General features: G+C 38.2%; 1 protein-coding gene and 1 long non-coding RNA gene across 2 annotated transcripts in view; one reads left to right on the top strand and one right to left on the bottom strand.

The window, feature by feature from the left end:
* Positions 1-267: 267 nt before the first annotated feature.
* Positions 268-24,801, bottom strand: TSPAN3 (tetraspanin 3). The gene is made up of 7 exons (XM_068410481.1): positions 24,615-24,801; positions 12,123-12,314; positions 10,990-11,064; positions 7,809-7,910; positions 6,491-6,643; positions 6,111-6,194; positions 268-1,205 (listed from the first exon to the last, which is right to left on the bottom strand). The coding sequence occupies exons 1-7, from the start codon at positions 24,675-24,677 to the stop codon at positions 1,113-1,115; spliced, it is 762 nt and encodes a 253-aa protein (XP_068266582.1). The 5' UTR covers positions 24,678-24,801; the 3' UTR covers positions 268-1,112.
* A 198-nt stretch (positions 24,802-24,999) lies between these two features.
* LOC137669023 (uncharacterized) overlaps positions 25,000-25,781 on the top strand; it is a 62,255-nt gene continuing 61,473 nt past the window's right edge. The window contains exon 1 of the long non-coding RNA XR_011049033.1: positions 25,000-25,212. This is a non-coding gene — a long non-coding RNA (uncharacterized lncRNA). The remainder of the gene's footprint in view (positions 25,213-25,781) is intronic.

The following is a 25,781-nucleotide window of genomic DNA, read 5'->3' as shown; positions in this document are numbered from 1 at the left end:
TGAGAGACAGCTTCTTCCTTTATTGTATTCACAAGATGTTAACCTTCCACAAAGGTCAACCAAGTTTGTTGTGCCGTGTTTCTCTAGTATTGTTTCAAATAAAAAGAACAAATATGATACAATCAATCTTCCACCAAACCTTAAATATAGACCTATTTAAGTGAAGCCAATTAAAACAGGTGCTTTCATACTAAAGCTTATGCTTCTACAAGACCAGGACTCCATTTGAACAGATACACTGGCATCTTAAACAGAAAACAAGACATCTTTATAGGGAGGATATACAGAGACTTATTTAATCAGGTTTACTATTTACAGTTGAGATCACTTTCACATACTACTTTGCTACTCTACATGGCTACATTGTTTCCAAACCAATTTAAGATCTACTGTGTAACAGTTCACTCAACACATAAAACCGCTCTTCATAGAAAAATGAAATATTTCATTATAGAACAGTAGTGCATACATTATACTCCTGAAAAGCCAGCTTGTATTTTAAACCACTAATGTCTGAAAGATTTGATCTATGAAGGTCAAAACCGCAGTCATGTCATCCTAAAATTTTGTGGGTTATTTTTTTTTTATTTTTTTTTTTTTTTACAATTTTATACATGAAGTGTACTGGACTTAAGTGTTTTTTAAAAAGTGACACTGGTGAGGGGCAAGATTAAAATATTTTTTTCTCAAATTAAATACAGCTGGCTTCCTTTGTACAACTTTGGCCAAACAAGTTCCATGTAGTGAAGGTTTAAGACATCCTCTATATGCCAGAATCAGCCAGTTAATGCTTAGAGGTAATCTACCAAAGTAGGCACACATCCTTTGACTTTCATATCAACCAAATTACACTTAACTTGCAAATGGTTCTGAAATTAGAAAGTTTACTAGTATACTAAAACATTTAGATACATGAATAGCTGGCTATAACAGTGAAAGTCACAGGTGTGTGTAAAGCTGTTTTGCCCATCACCAGTGTACTATACATCTGTCCGCATCTGTGAAAGGTGTGCTTTGACTAAGCTTAGGGCAAGAAAGTTATCGCAGTAGACCTGGCCCATTCACCTTCCACATAAGTGAGATAAGATTGAACTGAGTGTTTGCATTCTCCTCTAGGCGTAGGTTCCGCCAGTGATGAGAAGTTCGTACGCAGGATCCCGGCTCCTCCTACATAGTACTACACAGGCACACAACATGCCCAGAAGCTATGGAGAAAAAGAAAAAGAAAACAAGCTGAGTACAAAGAAGGCACTTCAAGAGATTTAACCTCAGCACAGAAATTGTCAGCATGCTTCGCAAGACTGTAATTGTCCATAAGGTAAATGGCAACAAATGCATTGTTCCTGACGAAGCTTCATTTCCCGCTGCAAAAAGCAAGAGCCATGAACTCCAGCCTTATTTTCTTGCAAGATTGTCTTGGACATCTTTAACTAAAGTTTTTTCGGTCAGCCACTTGTATTCTGCCTCAAGAACTCAGATGGAAGAAATTACTAATTTATGAAAGATAGATTTAGATACTGTATCTAGTATGAGAAATCAAAGTGATATTCAAATGCATTAGCTTCTAATTGCCATGATGAAAAAGAGCAAAACTTTAGGAGTTTTATGAACTCACTTCACCGTTTAAATCTCTTTCAAGTGCTCAATCTCTGTTAACATGTGATATTAGAAAGCTTAAGTCCAATGTGAATTACTCACTTTTAGACATTTTCCTGCTGTTAAAATTCACAGTATCATGAGCGTGCCGGCAAGCTTGCCAGGATTTTAAGGTTTGATCGCCTCGTATACATTTACAAGACTTAAATCAGAAATGTGATCAGGGATGTAGAGTATGATATCTTACAGAAGTTGCATGTTTACTGAAGGTAGAATAAGACTGCACCTACTCAAAAAGATCAGGTATAGTGTTGTGTTCTATGGTCTACAGGAATTGGCAATAGCTTCTAGTACAGTAAGAGATTGTATTCATTTGGTCATATGCATAGAAGTTTATTCAAAGATGCAAATATTTCACGAGGCTCCTGTCATAGCTCTGGATTATAAAGCATCACCCATAAGGTTTGTTTTTTAGAAACTTATTTACAAAAAAAAAAAAAAAATCACTCCAAAAAATCCCTTGAACAGAAAGCAAACAAGAATGAAATGGGTGAGCAGACAACCACATATAAAGCTTCTTCACTGATACAGCAAAAACCCAGTGAAAACACAGCACTGGGACAAAAGGAGAATTACTCACTTTTTTTAATAAAGTCTGATTTAAGCATCACATATGTGACAAGTTTAAAAACTAAATGATAGTACATGCAACATAGTACTCAAGTCTAGTGAAAGACTGAAGAGAGAATGTTTTAAAAATCTTAAGTCTAAATAAGCAGTGATCAAAAAAGAGGCATGATGAAATTCTAATATAAGCTTTTAATTTCCTGGAAAGGAATAAGCTGTAAAGGTTAATATTCTTTGGAGTGCATTATATGCTTTGGATCTATAGCAGAAACCAGCTCAGGTTCAAAAAACCATATGGAGAGTAATCTAGAGTATTGCAGTTCAGGCTGTGGGTAAAAACAGCACTTTTCTTCACTTTCCATCAGTAGTTGTGTGGTTTCAGTTCACAGATTAACTCCCAAGTATACGTTATACTCATGTCAGAGTAAGAGAAAAACAGAGTTACATGACAGAACGAATCTTCATGGCCAGAGCCCTTCTAAGTGAGGAGATAATACCCACAATTAAAAAAACCCCTTAAGTTAGACTTGTGAGATGGAGTGTTTATGGTAGGTGCCAGTGGCTATAGAACTCTGAAGAAGGCTTGTAGCCTCCAAGTACAGAAACTTCATCTTTTTACCTGTTCAAAACAAGGATAAAAGGAAAGGTGTGCTGCAGAAAAACACCTCCATTAGTCATTTGTTATCATTCATTCCAGCCACGTATTTCAAATAAATAAAAGTAGTTCCATCACATTTACAGTTATTCACACAAAGATAATCCTGGCCAATGACTCACTCAAGACATTCAATTTATACAGAGTTGTGTGAAATCAGAAACAATCAGGTGCCATAGTAAGAACTCATGTAATCAACTTTTGAGTTACTATTTAAACCATTTATACCCTTTAGGAGGCCAGCACGCATATTCCTAGAATTCACTGTAAACACAGAAGCAATCCTCGTACTTCAACTTTCTCTACAGAAATTCTTTAGTATGTCTTTTTTAAAATATGCTAATACCTCTAAAACTTTTTCTAAGGCATTTGATTCCGTTTCTCTTCAGTTGCTACTTAACATTGTGATCAAAAATATTTTAGAAGTCTGTGCTGAGAAAGGATCCATGCATCTGCCTCTTCTTCAACTTTCAGAAAAGTTTAGACACATCTCCCACAGTCAGAAGGTTTTGTTTGGGTTTTTTTGGTGTGGGGTTTTTTTTTGGTTTGGGGATTTTTGTGTGTTTTGTGTGTTCTTTTTTTAAAAAATTTGCCTGCTAGCTGTAACTATCTTCAATTTGCTTTCACCAAACCTGTTTGGGTTTTTTTTGTACAAAAAAGCTCACTGGCTGTATATATATGCCAAGCTCAGTATCTCGTACATGATCCCTAACTACAAAAGCTATCCTTAAGAATGAGCTCTGCAGCTAATCAAGGCACTTCTACTGCACTGCAATGCCTTTGCTCCCTACAGTTTGCCTCCTATTTGTTAGTAGTTCTGTGCTGTCACTGTGGTTGAGACCAGGGAATTATTGCACACTCGAAGATCCCCATGGTAACTGAAACATGAACATACCAAACATCACTTATATGCAGAAAAGACTAAGCTTTGAACAAATTCCAAGCCTTCCAAAAAATTCTCCTCTTAGTCTTTTCATTTTCAAGAAAGTACTGAAGGCTAAATTTGTTGGATGTAAGCTATTAGAGGTAATGAACTTCAGACAGCCTTATTGCATAACATACAAAGTAACAATCAGTTCAGAGCAGACTCTATGCAGTGAGTAGAGGGAAGGTCATAAAATTCACCAAAAGGTAAGAAAAACATAATTACTTCTCTAAGTTTACAGGACATGACCTAGGTTACAGGTCATTTGCTGAAGTTTACATTCTTACCTCCATTTCAATTAGCCCACAGACTATTTTGCAGAGAATCAGGCCAAGTACATACTTAAATTCTGTATTACAAATAAGAGGATGTCACAACTTATGTCTCTCCTGCAACTTAAGACATAACAGTTTGAATACTGTTTAGTATCAGCTTCAGCAAAATTAATGTCTTTTTAATACACGTGAATTTACAACCATTTCAACTGTGGAGCAAAGATGCAAGAATATAACCTCTGATAGACTTAAGTGTGATTACCACTCAGTGAATATTGCTAGACTGGAACTTCAAGGGTATCCCCAACACCCTGTATTCCATATTTATCTTTATTCTATTAATTTTCTAAACAGGTATCACAAACCTTGTTTTAACTTTAAGCAAAAAGATTTCAAAATGCTATACTGCAGCACTAGCAAACTGTTTATACAATATGTACTTTCTGCCACTAGCTTGCTTACTGACATGTGGAGATAAATCAAAGGGCACCCGCTGCAGAAGGGATACAACTAACATGCTTGCCTAGAATTGATGAGTCAGGAACAACAGGAGGATGCAAGCAGCCACATTTCCATTGCAAGCACGTGTCAGAAATTTTGGCCCAAGAGAGGATTATAACTCTGCTACATTTTGGGGTGGACCCATTAATCTGTAAACTCCATAACTAGGAATGATGCCTCACCCAGCCTCATAATACACATTTTTTCCCTACATAAAAAATCTGCCACAGTAACCATGGTTGTGGTAAATACATTGATTTACATTACACAAATATATTTCAGTGTTCAAGCAGACTAAATATTGCTTTAATAGTTAAAGTTTTAAGAATGGCAATAAAAAAAAAAATACCTTCCTTTAGAAGACTGAGTACAGATCTCACCAAATTTGAAGTTCCATAGCTGAAGTAATCTGGTTCTGGACATTTCAACAATATTACTGTATACAGTGTTACCTATGACTGTATCCTTGTAGCATTGAAATAGCAATTTAACCATATTTTCACAGGACTGTTTGCAAATGATTATTTACCTTCAAACATACAATCCAGTTCAGAAGCTGCTTTTGAAAACAAAAGTGCCTAAACAGCCTGACTCAACGGGTACAACGTTTTCTGAATTCAAATACTATTAAGGGCACGAAAGTAACTTTGAAGTTAGTTTTCAAGTCTCTGGGGACTCAGCATATGTACTACATTTCTCAGAGGCCGAAACATTGGCACAGTCTGAAAATTATGTGGTTAATGTACTAAGCCTGCCAAATTGATGAGCATTCAAAATTCCTATTTTACAGATATGTTTAAAATACAGTCTCAGTCTTTTTAAAAAATCTAAATAAATACTAAGACACACATTAGTCTATTTCCTCAGTTACTTTTTATGACCAGGGTAACTAACAATTAAGGTTCATGTGGGAGACAGCCTGTGCTCAATTTTAAGTAGGCGGGGTCTCCAGTTTAGAACCTTTTTTTTTGCTTAAGTCCAGAAACGAAGAAATCTTCAAGACAATGCAAAGTTCAGTTGAACAAGTGCAGAGTATGCTACCAAAAACTCTGGGGTATCTCCCAGGTGGTCTTGACATGACTTGTATACCATGAAGCACAGTTAAGCTGATGTATCTCTAAAATGGCATGAAGTATGAGCAATCTGTTTTAAAGCTGGAAATTAAATACTATGCAAATTCTTCAAGTGTTAAATGCCATCAGAGCACGTTCATGATACTTAATACTTAGATAATTAGTTTTCAATAAATAATTTACCATTTCCATTCTAGCAGATTACTGCATGTAACAATGACTGTTCAGCTATCTTCAAATCTAACACAATATACATCCACATCGCAGTAGTTTTTAGACCATGCATGGTTGAGAAGTTCTCTGTTCAAGTGTTTAGATCCTTTTGACTGATGTTCATTTACCCCTCAAACCAAGCTTGGACTAAAGCTGTCATCATCTTGTGCATACCTGTAATAACCTGGACAGCAGTTTAGAATTTCATTTGAGAAAAAGTTTACAGCTAAAGAATATTCTCTTACCTGAATAGCAGCAAATGCTAGTGCTGCCCAGATGACGTACATCATGATCTCTTGAAGCTTCTTTACAACCAGAGCCTCACACCCCTGAAACAAGCAGACTTCTTATATATCCATCCAGCAACCACATTTAGGCACACCAAAAAAAACCCAAAACAAAACAAAAGCACCAAACAGGGCAGAAAGATAATCCAAACACTAAGAAAAGTCATTACTTAGTATATCACAGATGAAAAAGGAGAACTTTTTTTTTCCTCTAGAAACCATGTTTATTTCCTGTTAAAGCAAATACACCCAAGACTCCATGCTCCCACTAAAAAGAAAATTAAACGATTGTCATCAAAAGCATATGGCTACTTAAGTTCATACTTTGGCTGTCTTACCTCAGAATAAAGGTCCATCGGGCGGGTCAAACTGCCAGTACAATTGCTGAAGGCTGCTTTGCAACAGCTAAGTGGCACGCTGTTATTTTTAGTTTGTTTGAACCAGACCGTATTCTCCCAGTCTGAATAGTTATGGATCCCACAGCAGCGCAGCTGAAAAAACACACAGGTAAAGAGCCAATGTGTTTATCAGTCAAGAAGTGGAATGAGACAGCAATTCTAATTGTAACACCAAGAACACAAGCATATTAAGATTAGGCTACCTTTGTTACTTGAGTAGCACAAATTATTTGACAGTTACTTATGCAAATCATAGACTGAATGTATTGTAAAGGGGCCTATAGCCTTAAATCATTTAAGATACTCCTTACAAAATACAGACTTGAAATTCCAGTTCTTGGGGAACATTTGACAACCCACTTTTCCCTCAGGCCTCCCAGACAAGACAAAAACTTTATTTTTGGCTTAGAACAGTTCTATCCTTAAAGCTTACTACACATGCTTGAAAAAACCCTTTGTTTTCTGCACGTAAAGTTCTGGCATGAACGAGCATCTGCTCTTCTCACAGAACTGCGGTGCAAAATTAAAGTTCATTTTATATAGTCACATGTCTACGTGGCCATGTAGAAAGCCCTCAGGAATGAATCAATTAAAAATAAATACAGTTCCCTTCTGCTGAGAGCTCACACTCTATTGCAGTCCTTGGAGTTTTCTTGTGTACAGTGCAGCCTCAAATGGAGGTACTGCCCTAAGTGCCAATTTACCAGCTTCTCGTCCTTCTTCCCTTTCAGAAGGGATTTTAAGCAAGGTATTAATTAGTAGTATGACCAACTTAAATGCATTAGACATTTAATATGTAAATATTAGACAACTTTTTAAATTGATGCAATTGTAAGAATGTTGAAATCTCCTGAATCTTCCTTAAGTCTGATGGGTTTTTAGCCTCAACTCCAGAAGCTTGTGACACTAGCTTTCAGCTAGAATCAAGAACACTTAGCCCCCAGCCCCAGCACATTCTACATAAATCTGTGCAGACATGAGAACAATCTGCAATGTTCCATTACAGAAAAATACTTAAGTACAAAATATTTAAATTCAAACACTGATTGACAGATAGCCATTTACACAAAATGCATCTCCCCATCAACAATGTCATAATTCTAATTCCAATCAAGTTAAACTACTTATTGACCAATCATCTGTTTCCCAGATTTGTCAGACTGGAGGAGGATATGCTACACAAGTAGCAGAGCAATGCAGCATCTGTGTTTTAAGGACAGAAAGGACCGGAAAGTTCCCATGTGCTTCGCAGTCTCACCTGCCTCTGTACATAGTCAATAGCACGACTGGCTGCATCAGGATTTGTCCCATTGTATCCATTGTACACTTTCCAAATGCTGTGATCAACTTCATCCTCCACCTGGGAAGTATTAGGAAAGCATCTGTATTAGCACACAAACAGAAGTAGTACAGGTCTAGGTAAAATAATTTCACTTCCAATTATAGCAATTCAGGAAACCAAGGTAACCCCCTATCATCTGAAAGCAGCATACTTTGGTGGTACAGCTTCTTAAAATTCTAACTTGATTCTTGCAAAGACATTGCTAGCTTGCAGCTAATGGACAAGAAAAAAATCAAGCAGCTATCTTCCACAAGATTTTAGACAAAGTAGCTTTGCAATGTATCTCAGAAAGGAAATCGCCTTTATTATGACACTGTGGCAGGTATTCCATGTAAGGGCTCTCCATAACAGCATGCATTCACCTTTCCACTTCCTCCTACTCCTTTCAAACTTCCAAACCAAACCCAGTATAACCATCTGGGCTAACCCATTCCATTTAGGACAACAAGGATATGAGTAAGTCATACCACCTGCTCTTCCCATTCTGATTGAAGCATAGGTAAATTCTCAAAGATGAGGTCTTTTGGCTGACTATTCTACACTCCAGTGACCAAGCTCTCTTCAGTCCCAGTCCCCCCACACTTCCTGAGAAATGCTGATGGCAGTACATTGTACATAGCAACAGCTACTGGAATAGCTCCTAAAGCTGCTGCAGATGAGTCAAGCTGCTAAAGATGCTGTCAAGTACATGTGTTAGAAATGGATGTCACCCAAGAATCATCACTCAACCCCCAAAAGGCACCTTATAATGCCCATTTTGGAGAAAAATCTTACTAGAACCTTTTCAGTAATATGTTTCACTGTAAAGTGTTATTTAAATCCACAGAAACTTTAACTAAGCATGCATATTCTTTAGATTTGCAAGTTACAGTAGGATGGCCTTGCCAACACCTCATTCCCTTAAATGCTTTAAGCGAAGCATTTTCTGCAGCGATAGCACAAGCTTCATTCCCCACCACCCAAGAAACCTGGTTAACTTGACAAGTAAATCTGTATCAAGACAAGTATGAATGAAAGTCAATTTAGCCTGCACAGGCAGCTTGTTGGACTACTTTAAAATCAATTGTTTGATGATTTAACTGATGTGATTTACAACTCTGATTCATGTAACAAAACAGCTGTTCAATTTGTCATATAGATTTTTAAATCATTTATTTCAGTGCTTGCTTGTACATCATTTGGTTTATGGTTCAATTAGGGCAACATTACGCCTGAAAGCCATGCAAATTATAAGCAACGCAAACAGAAGTCATGAGCTCTAGCTTACTGGTAGGTTTTATGAAAAATGACAACAGTGAACTACTCCACCCAGGGGAAAAAAAAGTCCTCAATCAACTGACAGCCTGTTCAATCCCTACTGCCATTTACAAAAAGCCTTACTTTTACTGATAAGGACCAATGCCAGCAGATTCTGCAGCAGGTCAGTCTATCACAATATGACCTAGGCATGCTTCGCACTGTTTTGAAGGAAGAGTCTGAATCAGACATACTCATGCAGGTTTACAAAGGCATGTTGGAAAGCTAACTGATTTTAAGACCAGTCATTGTATCTTAAAAGGGCACAATGCCACTTTCTTGAGACATTGTATTTGGTCTCACTTGGTACAAACAGTTTTGATGAATAATAAAAATAAAACAAATAAAAAAGAAACAAATAAAAAAGACTGAAGTCATGGCAAAGCTGTGTTTGGAAGTTTGTACAGTTAACACTAAAGTAATTCTAACATGATTCACGTTTCTTTTTTTTTAAAAAAGCAAAAACAAAAAAACCCACAGATCTATACATGCCATGTCAGAAACAACAGAACAAAGTTAGCAAAGCACAGAGCGGCCTTCAGATTTCACCTCCTAGTTCACTGATAATAAATTTAAGTTTTTTCTGACACTCTTGTTGCACTTGAAAACAATAGTTTGAGATGCTAAGTACTGCACGGTAGTAGAAACCCACCATTTCTACTAACACCACCTGTCTGTCCTTTCAAAAGATTTAAGATTCAGTTTTCAAATACTGACCCCCACAAATGGCTTAACATAGGACCATGCTGCCACCAAAAAGAGACTACCTTCCCTCTTCCCCCAAGCTCTGACCATGCATTACCTACAGCTGTGAAACTGTATGGTAGCAAGAGAAAAATGAGAGGCAACAGGAACATGTAGCTGGGACCAATCCAGTTTTCAAGTGTTTCAAGTGTGTAATTTCAGATGGGCTAGGGACAAAAGATCTATGCATCTGCTTTTATCTGCTCTGAATGCTGTTAACTGGAAAAGAGCAAGTCATTTTAAGACTGGAACACAGAAGAGCACAAGATGAGCACAACTTACTCCAGGTCAGATCCACGGTAATTCCCGAATAACTACACTGTAATACACTATGCCTCTGCAACTACTGGAGCAGAAGGCAACTGTTCAAGTTAACATATAAGAACTCAACGTTTCCCATTCTCCAGGAATTGTACTGATTCTCAGTTGCTTCTAAGGACTACTTCCACTACAAGCTTCAGAGTCCCAAATGATCTTCTCAGTGCACTGCCAAGACACTAGAAATCCTGTTTCTTAACTTCCATTAAACAAACAGTGGGAAAAGTCACAATTTCTTTAGCCATAACCCTTGTCAACAACCTGTATAAAGCTAGACAGTATACATTAACACATTCACTCTATTAGATTTTATTATTATGCAGCCTTAGTTTGTATACCAAAACACAAGACCACATTTAAGTTATTGCATATCAAAACAATATGCCCTATGTTCAAATATTGTGCATCCTAAATGACTTGCAAAGTCAAAGCATAAATAAATTAGAAGACCATCTGGAAAATGAAAACATACCAGTTACCACAACTCCCCTCTACTGTTCAACTGTTAATGATATATTCCAGCTAGTTTTTTGCCTCCGGGTAAACTTTCTGCTTTGCTTTGGAGAATATTGATCTTCTAAATTTTAAGACATTAATATTGCAAATTAACCCACATAGAGGTTTGGTTTTACTCCCTTAACAAATACCCGTTAACAGAATCAAATACAATAAAGACTACACCTCTTAATTTTGGTCACAGTTCACAATAAAACATTTACTGAAATTGAGAAGTTATTACCTTTGCTCTGTAGATGTATCCAAGAACCACCCCCCCAACTTCAGTGATAAAAACCAAGAGCAGGATGATCACAAACTGTAAAATATAATCAAGAATGTTTGTGCAAATAGTTTTACCCATTTACTTTCTGATAGTCTCCATATACACTTGGCTATTTAAAGTAATTTTTCAGGTAAGGTTTTGATTTAACAGATAACCTAAAGCAGGCAATTAAGTTGACCAAATGAGCCCAGAATTAAGTTAATTCAAGAAACTTTAGTGTTCATTGCTTCACCAAGAAGCTGCCCAGCCAGGCAAGCGCTGATCATTAGGACCGAAAACACCACACTGGAGTGCTTTAATCAAGTGTTTCTTTCAGTCTTCTTACTGTTAGATAAATAGGAACATCACACCAAAGAAGCTACCCAGGCTGTTACTAAGAGTGGTAAATAGACTAAGGGAATGTTTCTTCACATTAAGCTCTGTAACAACTGACAGAGACAGCAAGCTATGCATTTGTCTTGGTATATTTAAGAGCACTTTTAAAATAAACTGTTAAAAGTCTACACAGCATCCAATAAAAAACAAAAAAAAAAACCACCCTGTGGGGACAGTTTAAATACTGGCCTCTCTTCTCTCCTACCTAATTCTCAAGTTGAAATTACAGTTAAAATGCTTGGACACACACGGCATAAAATATTGCAAACAGTGTCCAAATTAAGCCATAACGAAAAATATTTAGGCATCGTAACAACCCTCAGTTAACCTTGATGCAAGATACTTAAAACAAGAAGGCCCCTGGATCACCTTTCTCTGTCCAATTTCAGCTTTTCAATCAGAAGAGATAAAAGTGAGATTTAAAAACTGTTATGACTTAATCAGACGGTTTTACATTTTTTTAATGAGATGACCACAGTTCTAAAAAAAGGTAGAACTGAGGAGCCTTCTACTGCCAGAACTGGCTAATTTAACACCATTACTCAGAACAGAAAATTGAAATAAGATGTTCATAACAAAATATAAGGGGAAAACATTTAAGGCCGTAAAATAAGATTAGAACAAACTTTAAGAAAATTTTAGAAGTCTATATTAAAAGTGAAGGCAGCCAAATATACAACAGGCAAACACCATCTTATAACAACTCTGGAGCTTACCGCAGCGAGTCCACAGCGACTTTCTCGAATTGTGGCACAGCACCCAATAAGTCCAATGATAAAAAGAAGTGTTCCCACAGCTATGATAACAACTGCTGGAATTAGTGTGTAGACGTCTTCAAAGAAGTGATCATAGTCATCATATGTGATGAACACATAGGCTCCCACGTAGGACAGTATGCCTGCTGCTGCCTACAATAGACACAATAATGTGGTAAGTTTCTTTGAACACCAAACTCTCCTTTCAGCAAAGCTACTTTGCAACAATGACTTTATCAAACACCATAAAGTAATCTTCCTCAGAAATTAGTTTTTAAATTTAGACATCTTTGCTAGGTTACAAGATACGTTTATTGGGAACATCTCAAATGGAAGTCAGGCAGTAGTTTTCAAACTACATTTAATCTAGGCAGGTTTATTTTTGACTATACTATGGAAATCTTCTGAGCCATGTAGTCAAGAAATGAGGGTAATCATGCTCTGAACATGAAAATCTTGCTCCCTGTTCTCAAACGCTTCCTTCCCATGCCGTGAACTACGCTTTCTACATAGTCTAACATTCACAGTCTCATACTTTTGAGAACAGGATTCCAGCCCATCCAAGCAGCAAGTTATTTGCTATTCAACAGCTTTTCAGAACATGTATGCAGTTCTCTGCCATTATTTACCTACTACTTATTCTTCCATTTTGCTGATTACTACCTATGATTTAATGTTAGAACAGAACACAGACACACATTGCATACTTCAACGTCTGCTACGGAAAGATGAACTGCTAGAAACAGCTGCCTTTCTGAAGCATTCACAGCACTTGAAAACCTGTTTCTAACCAATAAAGCAGGTGGGAACAAATATAACACACCAATCATTAAAAGACAGAACCAAATACCTAAAGACACATACTACAAAACTTTCCAGTTTTAAAAAGATGTTCTCAGAAGGATCATTGTACAAAATGGTCTTTATTAAACAAACAAAATATCACTTAAAGTTACTGCAAATAAGACCTGTAGGATGGTTCTGCCACTACACAGATTTAGAACACTAAGACAAAGCACTTAAATCAATCTGGTATGACCTTTCCTCCCTTACAGTTACAGGGATCCCAACACATCAATACCTTCATCAACTTTAAGCTGAGCAAACCTAGTGAAGGACAGCTGTTGCTTGAGGAGCCACCTAACATACATTTATTTCAAAATAAAAGGGCCTCATCAATTTTTGCTTTACAAACATCTTCCGTAACTGCAGAAGCTGCAGAATGAAACAATCCTGCTATATATGAAAATGAAAAATTTATATTCAATTGATTTGCAGTTATGGACAACATAATTTGAATATTTCATGACAATACAAGGCTAAGCTAAAACAATCCACTCAGAAGATGCAACGACTAAGCTATGATCTGAGGAATTTCATTTTGCTGTAAAGGATAGTGTCCCCATTACAACCCAATCCATACCCTGGACACAAGAGTTCACACAACTGGAATATTACACACTTAGCTCTGAACTGAGGAGGAACACTGCAGGCTGCCTCCAACCCTCCTTTCCCACTCAGTGGCCTTGTAACTACCCCTGCACTGTGAAGAGGACGGCAGACAGACACACATATAGCTAGTTGCAGTAGCTACAACACTACAAGACTGGGTCATGCTACTGTAGAATCAAAGAATCAATTCAGGCCAGGAGGAACCTCAGGAGATCATTTAGTCCAACGTCCTGCCCAAAGCAGGGTCAACAATGAATTCAGACCAGGTTGCTCAAGGCTTTGTCCAAAGTCTTGAAAATCTAAGGATGGAGATTCCACAGCTTCCCTGGGCAGTTCAGTGTGGCACAGAACAAGACAAGCCATAAGAAGACTGGTACCTAGTATTTCAGCCCTGTTTGCCACTATGTGCTAGATGTGCTGCAATATTACTGCAACTATTTCCTATAAAACAAGACTGCATAAACACTACTAGAATAATACTTTACATATGGAATATCCCCAGCAGCACTTTGTTATAGAAACATTATGTTAAAGAGAAAGGTATTAAGAGCCAGCTCAAAAGTATCATCAGTTCTGTGTGGATTTGAGCAATATATTTCATCTCTCTGCCTCTCTTTCTGCAGTGAAGGTAAGTGTGTACTTCGCAGGAATCTTAAAAGCATCCAGGAGGCTCACATTCATCCAATAGAAGGTGCTAGGTAGACAGAACTGTAGTGAAGCTGAAACCTCAGTAACAGTCAAAGACCAACAGCAAAACATCTTCTCCAGACAAGAAAATCTGAAGCAAACAAGCTATTACAAAATTGCCCCTTTGCACAAAGGATGTTGAAATGCTAATCCCACTATATAAATCCTGCCATGTTGGGTACAACATGGCAAAACGCAGACATACAATTTCTGTACACAAAGCAAAGACTCAAAGTAGTGTCACTGAACAATGGAATTACATTCAGTGTTGCCTAGCAATGAAGTGTGTGAATGACAGGACAGTGATGTAATCTCCCATTTCTAAGAACTAAAACGCTTGTTAGAAATATGGTATCTTGCAAGGTGGCAAACGAAAAACACAGCTGTGGCTGGCATTGGGCACAAAAAAATATACCACAAGACTGAAATTAGCACCGTTTGTGAACCCCTTTGTCCTTCTCTGTTGCGTGAAATTTAAGTGGATTCCTTATTTTCTGAGAGAAATCTGGTTCATAAACTGCATGAACACATATATTTAAAGAATATATTTGAAACAAAAAGGTTTAACCTTTAAAAAACTGTCTATAGGTGTTAGCTTTCCCTCCATACTTGAAGCAGCATACACATTTTAAGAAACTTTACTCTTACAGTATTATGCCCGACAACATCAGTCTGACATGTATAGAGATTAAATATTCTCTCATAAACTAAGAAAAGCCACACTCTGTGCTTGTCAAAAAAATTAATATTTTGTACTGACTATTGGAAAGGCAGATTTTTCTTTAAACTTCTCTGATTAAAGCAGCCTGGTCTGAAGACTTCACTAAATCCTTTCCACAGAGTACTGTAATGACTAATTGGCCATGACAGCATTTGGCCTTAGGTTTTGCTTCTAAAGGAGGCTGTGGAACTGCTGTTTCTGTGGAAGAATCTATAGAATTTTGCAGTGTGCATTCATATGTCTATAAATTTGCACTAGAACAATGAGGAAGCTGATGAGAAAGACATTGCCTCTACTTGATGAAGTGACCATACCCTTAAAAACTACTGTGCTCTCTTCCTCAGAATCACTTCAACAAGTAATCTTTGGTGGGGTGTGTGTGTGGGGGAGCCCCGAAAGCAAAGGTGCCTATAAAGATTAAAAGTCCTTTTCTGTGTATCACAGTTTAACATTATTTTTGAACTGGTACAATACCTGGTCTATCACATAACAATGAAAACAGCAACACCACCTCATCAGTTTACAGGAAAACAAGTTACAAATGCCTTCCCTTTTCCTTGCAGAACACAACCATGTGATGCTTAGTGTTTTCTTCAGCCTGCTTTAAACCAGGAAGGGGGGAGGCCTCTAAATCGGCATTTTAGCTGGGATTAGGAAAGTGCTTTTGAAACAATCCTTTTTGCTCATCTTCTGATGGTTTTCATTTACTACCTTCTGGTTTGCAGCACTGAATAGTCTTAGGATGGTATAACAGGACTCACTTTGGATGAAACCAAACCAGAAGATGAGTGCATTTACTCTACTAACTGCTAACAGACATTCAGTTGATGGGACCAGACTAGCCTGAGGTCCTTCCTCCCTCCCCACAACTCAGTAGTTTCAACATCTGGTCTTCAGCACAATTGGGTTTTATTCCACCTCCATACCACGTTATGTGTTACATGTTAATGTAAATAAAGCATAAATACTGGATAAGATGAAGATACTGAATACAGATGAAGATAAAGAGCTAGTTTTACCTATAACAAAGTATGCAATCTACATTGATCAATACTGCACCAGTTAAATGCACATTTATTACCTGTTGCAACCCAAGAATAAAGTTGAACGTGTGCTTTTAAAACAAAACCAAACCCCAAAACAGTACCACGCGCTTAAATCATTTGCTTCTCAAAACGGAACCATCTAGAGAAACTGAAATCTATGTCACAAGTAAAGACACAAGGATAATTTAAAAAACGTATAATAAAATAATCTAAATCTCAATGCTTATTATTTGGCAGAGTAAACAGCAAATCTGCAGAAGTCTGAACTCACTCAAGTCAAAGACATTTGAATAATAAGCTACCACATTTACAATCATGCATTTCCTATCATTAAACGGAAGCCAAATATTTGAACTGTGTGCAGTTCATATAAGTCTTTGACAAGCAGGGCTTGAAGGAAGCATTCTTGAACTTAATCTGCTCAAGGCTCTGAATAGAGATGGCAGCAGCTCCTGAATCTGTGCCAGGTCACATGCATGCTCTAGGGAGATGACTGGTTATTCAGCATTCACACATCCTTTTAGAGTTGTTTGCATCTAACTTGTAGTGCTGAACCTGAAGTGACATACTCTTATTTCAGGATGAATTAACTGTTAAAAAGACTGCCAAGACAAGTACAGTCAATGAAGAGAGTTTGTTGCAAAAGGCTTGAACAATTAGACATCCTTTTCATCAAAGAAAAAATTTAAAAATGCATAGACCTCTCATAGTTCAGAAAAAGCTTGATATGATTGCTTTGGCACGGGCCTCTAAGGAGTTATTAAAAGCCAAACAAGTATGCAAAGAACCAGAGGGAAAGCCGGAAGATCTAATGACACAATGAGACACGCAATGATAAACATCACCCAAAGCATAATAGGAAAGCATATTTAAAATTTGGGGTTCTTCGAGTGAGTAAACTTTCCCCCATCTTTGGGCTGGTATAATACAGCCTCTTGAGCCCATGTCTACTTCACAAAGTCAGCTTTCACCTTTCACATGCACTGAGGCATACAAGGTTACACGCTGTCTAGATGCACCTTGAGACAGTTTCAGGTTTGGTTTTTTTTGTTGTTGTTGTGGGTGGGGTTTTTTGTTTGTTTTTTTTCTAAGTAGGCTGCAAACACACACCAAGAACTGTTTTCATCTTTTCAGTAATGCTCACAGACTGCAGGAGTTTGAAAGGTAAAATTTTGGCTAGCTAAGAAGACGACTGCTAAGCAAGATATTTAAACTACTTGTTCTGTTGATCATTTATCAACCATGGACACTGCAGCTCCATTTACAAACTAATGCTTCCTTATACTATCCTACTAATGTTGCTCCCAAACAGAGCTGATGAAAACTTGTCCAAAGACTTTCTATCTTTACAAAGCACTGTCCTTCACGCTACTTTTGCTGTTTACCTTGCTATTGAATTTTCTTCACTTTGGGACCACAATAGAACCCACAAAAAAGTTTTTGAAATTTTTTTGGTACTTTTTCAATTAACTAGGCCAAAGAATAGTATTTGTCCCTTTAGAATCTGCATTTTAATCACTGTTTTAAGAAAAATACATACTCTCTGAACAAGAAAATGAAGGTAGCAGCAAAGTATCATATGTGAAGAGAAAATACACACTGATGTCCAATTAGGTAAGAGAAATATTTCACCTTTTTGGTAAGGACACCTACTTATAAATTCCTACTACTGCCATCTTTACCATTGCTGATTGCTAGGTTTTGGTAGTAATACAGATACCACTCTAAACCAAATTATTGGTGATTCTACTACTAAAGTATCTTTCAAGACTAGGATTGTAAAATACACCTATGGTATATTCATCTGCATCATCTTTGATAAAAAGCAGCAAAAAAAGAAAAAAAAAACCACACTAACACTCCCTCACCTTTTCTGCCTGGTTCCTGTCCTAGGACCATATTCCCAACCTATGTATTGCTTTCCTTATGTTAAACTTCAGTGTTTCTTTGTTCTCATTGCCTTTCTCATCTGATGAAAAAATGCCTTTTTGTAAAAAAAAAAATAAATAATTTTGAGGGTCTACAATTATATCACTTTCATTCTTTGTAACTGGTACTTTTCTCCACGTGTACCAATGCTTGAATTTTCCCTACCCATAAGTAGGGACACGCGTGTTGTGGTTTGCCACCCAGTTTTTGGGGTGCTTAGTATCTTAAAAAGTGGGTTTTTTTCACACTACTTCTCCATTATTTGACTTCTATTGTATTTCACTGACATTTTCAGTTCTCTCCAACACTAAAGTACTCATAGCCTGATTACTTTCAGGCAGAGAGAGAGTCTTCCTGATCTCTAAGTTTTTCTTTTAACTTTCTGTCCTTTTTGAAGGACAAAGTTTATCTTCAAAGGCCCTATAGGATAACTCTGCTGTTTATTTCTCTCTTACATTCTTTTCAGCACTTTGTAACTCTGTATCTCCCTCTCCACTCCCCTCCAGAACAAATACACATCCATACTTGACATTATTTTCTCTACTTGCTTAAACTGGTGCCCATCCACCTTAGAACCCAATGGCTTCCTGACACTCTTCTACTTTGTTCTCATCAATAGTAATTTAACTGGAACACTGAGCTACAACTGCCTTACAAAATCCTTTGGGAGAAGAAAACTAGACATTCCATTCAACTTTGTAACATAGTCACAAATATTTTACAGGCTTATAAAACAAAGCCACTTAAAATTCAAGTAAGCCAGACTGCTTTGTTTATACTAGCCCAATTCAATTCTGTAACACTACGCATAAAAACTTCAAATTCAAATGCTTTTCCATTTGGCATTATGTATTTTAAGTATCACCAACTGTATCACCAACTGTATCACCAACTGTATCACCAACTGTATCACCAACTGTATCACCAACTGTATCACCAACTGTATCACCAACTGTATCACCAACTGTAAAAGGCAGTGCACCAGCAGACTTTTTTTTTTGAACTAGAAGAGATGTTAACAATATAGCCATTCTTTTACACCTATTTAGTCATCAGGGTTGTAACTTAGCCTGGTGCTCCACTGTTTCCAGATTCCTTGCCCTGCACAAGAACAACGATCATTACTCCATCCTACAAAGTTTCACCAGGTAAAGCAATACTTCAAATTCCATGTACTACTCAAAGATATCACATTCAGCTTGGCAAGCTGTTGTTGCTTGTTAGATATTAGCTCTACTTTTAAGCACAAGACAAGATGCAAAAAATCCTGAAAAAACTCAAGCAAAGGCTTGAAACCCATCCTGAAAAGAAACATAAATGATCCTACCACATTACTTAAAAGCAAATTGAAGCCTTCACAAAAACCAGGGCCTGGCCATGTTTCTACCTGAAAATTCACATCCAAATATTGTAAGAAAAATCAGAGAGGGCAAACACTTCCAGAGTTTTAAATCCTAATTTTTGATAAAAAATTAGTTCATTTAATGCACAGGATTCCAAACTGTTGCACAGTCCTGCAAACACACTCACTTCACTACTATAGCAGCAGAAGCACAAAACACTCAACTTGCACATCCAGAAGTGACTGTCCTTCAAGACAAAAAAAGGCTTCAGTCAAGTAATCCCTGATAGGTAGCCTTTGGGATCATCTATCAGTTGTAGTCTTTGATCACCAAAAAATTTTTAAGAAGTTTCTTCATTACCCCAGCTTTTAAAGTCCAGATCAAAAACAATTCTCAAGCTCCCAGTAAAACAGAAAAATTACTTGGGTTATTCCTATGTGTAAGAGGAAGAGCGCTCTACTTTCCTACTTTTTCTTTCTACTGCTGCATTTCAATGAATTTTCCTGTTGCTGCATTTTCTTTCTTCTTTTCTACCAGAAACTCAAAACACACTACATACATATTGATAGCTACAGCTCCTTTTAAGGACAGCACAGATAGTTCCTCTAAGATAATAGTACATAATTTCTAATACTATGGGTACTGTATTGTGATAGCTACAGCTCCTTTTAAGGACAGCACAGATAGTTCCTCTAAGATAATAGTACATAATTTCTAATACTATGGGTACTGTATTGTAGTGAGCATGCATAAGTTGTAAAGTGAGCACAGAATTGTAGAAAGCATTCTTGCTGTACAGAACTGAAGCCTTAAGATTTCTCTAAACATACCAAAGAATGTTTTATAATAGCTTTGTCAAATGAACTGTAAAATTAATGACTTCGAGTCAGTTAAATAACTTGAACAGCAACTTTAAAAGTTAGTTCACAACTACTGAGTTGAAAGTACCGCAGAAGTGGAGTTCATTCCTTTTCTCAAGGAGCAGGACACACAGGTGAAGAAAAAAACCTCAAAGCAAGCACAAGGTATTAGGTACCATTTTAGCAGTGCAGGCTGTCAAAGCACATATATTCTTTGGGAATACAAAATAGACAGACTCCCTTTTCTGAAGCAAGACTACAAGCGTCTCTGAATATTTCATCCGTCTATCCTATATTCTAAACATCAGCCTGAAAACATTTCCCTAGCATTTTTGTCTTCATTTCATTTCTTCAAACTGCTTTCAACTGAATGATGCAAGTCACATGATGAAGCCTTAAATTAAGAGTTCACAAAATAAACACATTTGACAGTAGTCTTTAGATATTTGTTCCAGGTTAATTTATTTCTTCCTTTTTCAAATCAATGCAGACTTCTACTTTAACAGAAGGTTTTCTTTTTTTTAAAAAAAATCATGCTATTCTCAAATACTTTATGATCATCTTTTATTTGTAGTTAGTCATATTCAACACTTCATCATCAAGGTATAAAAAAATATTTCTGATTATCAACTACTATTTTAACTTTTAACTTCTTTTGTAAGACTACAGTTTAATGTTTTCCTGTCATTCTAATCTTTCCCCACTACAAAAACAAACAAACAAACAAAACACACCACATCCTAAATCCTCAGACAGATCAATCAATGTTGGGATTTCCACTCTACCAAAAATGTTTATGAAAAGGTATCTACTAGAAGTTTCACTATGTTATTTCTAAGACATATTGTCTTTCACATCACAATTACTTCCTCTGCAATACCTTTCCTTGAAGAAAAGGACTTCGCATAATCTAAATGAAGTCACCAGTTGATCAAATAGATCTTGTGCAAACTTAAGACAAGATAGAGGTCAACTGAAGGATTGCTTTTCCTTTGCCATTTATCATATCTACTCCAGAACTACTTTGTAACAACAAAACACTAAAACATGTTAATCTGATCTGTATTCCTCTAATCTTTCTACAAAGGGCAAGTTTTAACTGATGCTTCTTATCAATGCATTTCTTTGTAAAGTACCTTTGAGCTCATGCACTCTCTGCTAAATTATCCAAAATTCAAGTAAGTGTTTCATGCAAGATCTATAGCATGCTACTCTTGATGAGTACCATTCACGATGCTCTCTTCCTTCAGTACTTTGTTTTTAAGGCAATATGTCTGTCTACAGTACATGTACTTGTTGCTTGACATCCCTGCAAATACAACTCAGCTAAACTGTCAAAGCACCACACCAAAAACTTGGAAAGATGCATAAAGCCCATGCAGCTTTCTATATGATAAACTAGCACCTGTCCTGCTGTGAGAGGAAGACAGTTTCCACAGCCCATTTTCTTTTTTTTAAAAATCCTGTCATAATTAACAACAAGTAGGAACGTACAGTTAATATAAGAATTTAATGGGATGTGAAAAAAGTTTTCACAAGACTATTCAGAAACAAGATGACTTTTTTATAGTGTTAACTAGAAAATTTAATAAGTAGCACAAGGCTTTTCAAAAGGAGATGAACTTGTAGAATTACTGTCAAACTGAACGGAGTCTGGGTTATTAAAGTCAGCAGTCATAGATGATGGAGTGGGTATGGCTATGACCTGTCAGGAAGTCTGATCTACCTTTTTCAGAAGGCTTGAAAGAAATTTTAAGAAAAGTTACATTCTAGACTACAGAGTAAAACAAAAACATCTCTGCTTTTTCTTCAGCAGCAGAGGCGATAATATTCTGAACGTCTCACATTCAGAAGACAGCTACCAAAGCACTCTGAACATTCACATCCTCCCGCAAACACAAGACCCATGGTCAGGGCAGGGGAGCAGCTGTAATTCACTTTGATCAGCTACTCTTGCAGAACTTTTGATAGCAAACTATGCAGAAGCAACTTGCTATTACTACAGATGACCATGAAGATGATGATGATGATCATAATATGTAAGATTTATCTACGATACCCTACAGAGACACATTAAATTTATAAAAGCAATTAAAGGAGGTTTCATAGTTACTTAACTAATTATAGGCAGTTATCCATTGTCAAGTCTCAGTGGAAATCTGGATAATCTAATTATCAAAATTGGAACTACATATGAATGATAAGCAAAAGATTTCTGTAACAGCACAGAAGCAATTACACTGTCAACTAGATGGGCACCAAATGTTAACATACACAGATCAGTCAACAAACAAAACATGCTAGATCAAGAGCTGGAATTCTTTCTCTTTTGCCATTTAAAAATGAGTATGTACTACTTTTGATTAAAGTATGTAGATTTCCTATTTTTAGGCAATAGCTTGCTAAAGAGAGGAAAAAACATCTATTTTTATAATTCTCACTTTTAGAAAGCCTGTCTCATTCTATATGCAGCTGATGAACAGTAAGTTTGTTCCAGCACAAGCAACCCAGTTACCTATCTGCCTAAAAGCTATCAGCACAAGTTTACTTCTTAGGCTGAAGATGGTTTACAGAATACATGATTGGTGACATTTTAATTTGACATGAAGTACATCCTACCTAAATACAATCTGTCCATTTTCAATTAAGTCAAGGTTGTCTGAAAAAAGTCATTAAAAATTGTAAAGTGCTAGATTCAGCATTACACAAAATAACTTTGTACTCACGACTGTTTAAGCTGAATTGCAAAATTTCAACATGCAATTAAATTACTAAATGTAGCAAATAAGAAACAATATCTTTCAAATATATAAAATGTGAAAACTATCACTAAGCTTTTGGGATGGGGGAGATACAGAATTTGTGTTCATTTATTCAAAACAGAGCCTAATTTGTATCAGCAACTAAAGAAAAATCCACTTTGAGATGCCATCAAGAATATAACCCAAAACAACCAGATGTCCAGTCAAAAACTTTTAAGTATGACACAGCAGCTATCAAATAGGTTTTTTAATGCCATTTGCAACTATGCATGTAACAAAAAGCCACACCCAACAAAGCAGATTCCAAACAAATGGCTGTACTAAAAGGTTGATGTAACTACCTCATACTTCAAAGATAAAGAATGGAGCCTATACACCTCAGTCAGAATTACAGACTCCTAATATGCACCACTTAAAGTCAAATATACCTCACATTTACTGCTTATCCATCTGAACAACTGTACACACTGGTGAGTCTACACAGATACTTATTTTCCCTGACCATGGTTCATTTTTAGGCACCCATGGGAGGCATTCCTTTGTAAAAACTTAGACAAGAACATTTATCCTGTAACACTTGTTAGATTTCATATAGCTTTCAATATTAAATTATGTACCTATATATAGCTACATTTTCATGTTCTAATATCTTGTTACCCACTATTACTTTTTCAAAGCTGAAATCTTTGAACAGCTGGGACAACAGATCTTCTGTTCCTGGAGCCGGAATTAGAGGATGAGAAATGCAGTAGCTAAATGCAGAAAAAGAATTCTTAAAGTCTACAGAATAGACTTTAATTTGATTTATTTAGTTATTTTGTTCTGACAGGCCAACTGTTACAGAGAATATAATGCCAAGCTACAGCCTAAATGTCCATCCTGAGAAAGGTCACTTACAGCAACCTACTGTTCCACCAACCCAGGTAAGCTTTTGTCTTACTGTCAGCACGACTGTAGCTGTTGCAGGTTTAAGCGATGCATAAATACTACAATGCAACTGTGGTTACTGGAAGAAGTGAAACCTAAGATTTGCTTTTAGACTATTAAGTTATATCTATCTATCTATATTCTAATTTTGTGTTAAAAATACGGGGAAGAAAACGGTGCTCCATAGTTACTGCTAAGTATTTGGGACAGTCGTCCTTAAAGTAGAAGGCTAAAAACTAGATGGCCATAGCAGCTCTACAAAAATTAAACTAGCAGAGACCTGAAAACCTCAATAACGCAGCTCAAGCTGTATTCAATTACACAAGCGTCTCTACCTCAAGATCTCTAACGCTCGTTAAACCTTTACTGCAAGGCTACTGAGGCATCAGCTTCAGCCACCTCCTAACTTTTTGGGGGCGGACTGGGAGGGAAGGGACTGCGCCCACCGCTAAAACACGGGCCCCGCGAAGGGGCACAAGACGCCTGTTAAACAGAAAGCATTTAAATACAAACTGACCCGCCGAGCCGGCGCGGGGGGGCTCCCAGCTGCTGCCGTACGTGAGCGACGACCGGACAGCGGCGAGGCGGCCCGGGCCGGGCCCGCAGCGCCCTCAGGGCCGGGCCTCGCGCCACGGCCTGCCCGGGCCCTCCCCTCCCCTCACGGCTGAGGCAAAGGCAGCCCCGCGCCCGGAGACCCTGACCCTCCCCAGCCGTGCCCACGCTCACCCAGAAGATAAGGTTAAGGAAGACGAGGACGGTTTTGGAGGAGGTGATGCCGCACTGCTCCATGGCGCTTGCCGCTGCCGCCCCTCAGCCGCCGGCCGCGCGGCTCCCCGCCGCTCCCCTCAGCGCCGCTCCGCCGCCGGCCCGCCCCACCTAACCCAGCCGAGGCGCAGCGGCGGCGCGGGGAGCCTAAGATGGCGGCCGCTTGCGTCACGTGACGGCAGGGGGCGGAGGAACCTAAGATGGCGGCCGCTCCCCCTTAAAGGAGCCGCCGCGTGCCCGCGGGGGGGGCGCGGCGCGTGGGCCGCGCGCGCGGCGCTGAGGGGCGGTTGAGAAGGCGCGCGCGCGCTGTGGAGGCCGTTCCTTCCGCTCCCTGAGGGGAGGGACGCGATCCGTCAGCCTCGTCGGCAGCTTCGCCTGGAGTGGTCAGCACTCCTGCCCTCGGCGATCCCCCGTACCACAGCCAACGACATCTCTCACTAGACGGTTAGGTCGTGAGGGAAAAATAAACCCGCCTGAGGAGTGGTTTGATGGCAGGACTCTGTGCCTTCAGCAGGACGACGGGTGGTGTCGCGCAGGAGGGCTGGGGGCAAGAGCTGAGGTGAGCCCACACAAGAGCAGCTGCCTACAAGGCATCTTTTCTGAAGTGACAGCAATGAGGGTCTCGCTGGCCTGGTTGCCTTGCTAACCCGCTACCAGCAAAGGGTATAAAGGTGCACAGTGTTGGACTGTGAGGAGATCTGTGGGTGCACTGGTGGGTTTTAAAGGAGAAGCTGAACCTGGCTCCCAGTGACTGCGTTATATGTGCACCGGCCATGGCAGGCAGGGAGAGCAAATGTTTAATGATGAGAACGCCATGCATTTTATAAACAGGACATTTGTGTAGTGGGAAGAAGGAATGCTTCCAGTGAAGCAAAAGAGCATAGCTTGTGTTGCACAACCCAACAAACAACAAGGAAAGTGCAAGTGTTGGTAATTGTTAGAACAGTTCAGATGCATCCAAAGAGGGTAGGATTTGCCAGGGAAGAACAAAATAAAAGTAATTTAAGAAATTGCGAGAAGATGTGCACGGTTTCCACAAGCTGCGCTTCCGTTGAGACTGCACGTGCGCTCTGGGAGCGAGGCCAAGGTAACACCCATCCAGTGTTTGCTGCCCAATTTATTCCTAAG

The sequence above is a fragment of the Nyctibius grandis genome, chromosome 11, assembly GCF_013368605.1.
Source record: "Nyctibius grandis isolate bNycGra1 chromosome 11, bNycGra1.pri, whole genome shotgun sequence".
Taxonomy (NCBI): domain Eukaryota; kingdom Metazoa; phylum Chordata; class Aves; order Nyctibiiformes; family Nyctibiidae; genus Nyctibius; species Nyctibius grandis.
This window is presented reverse-complemented; position numbering and strand designations above follow the sequence as displayed.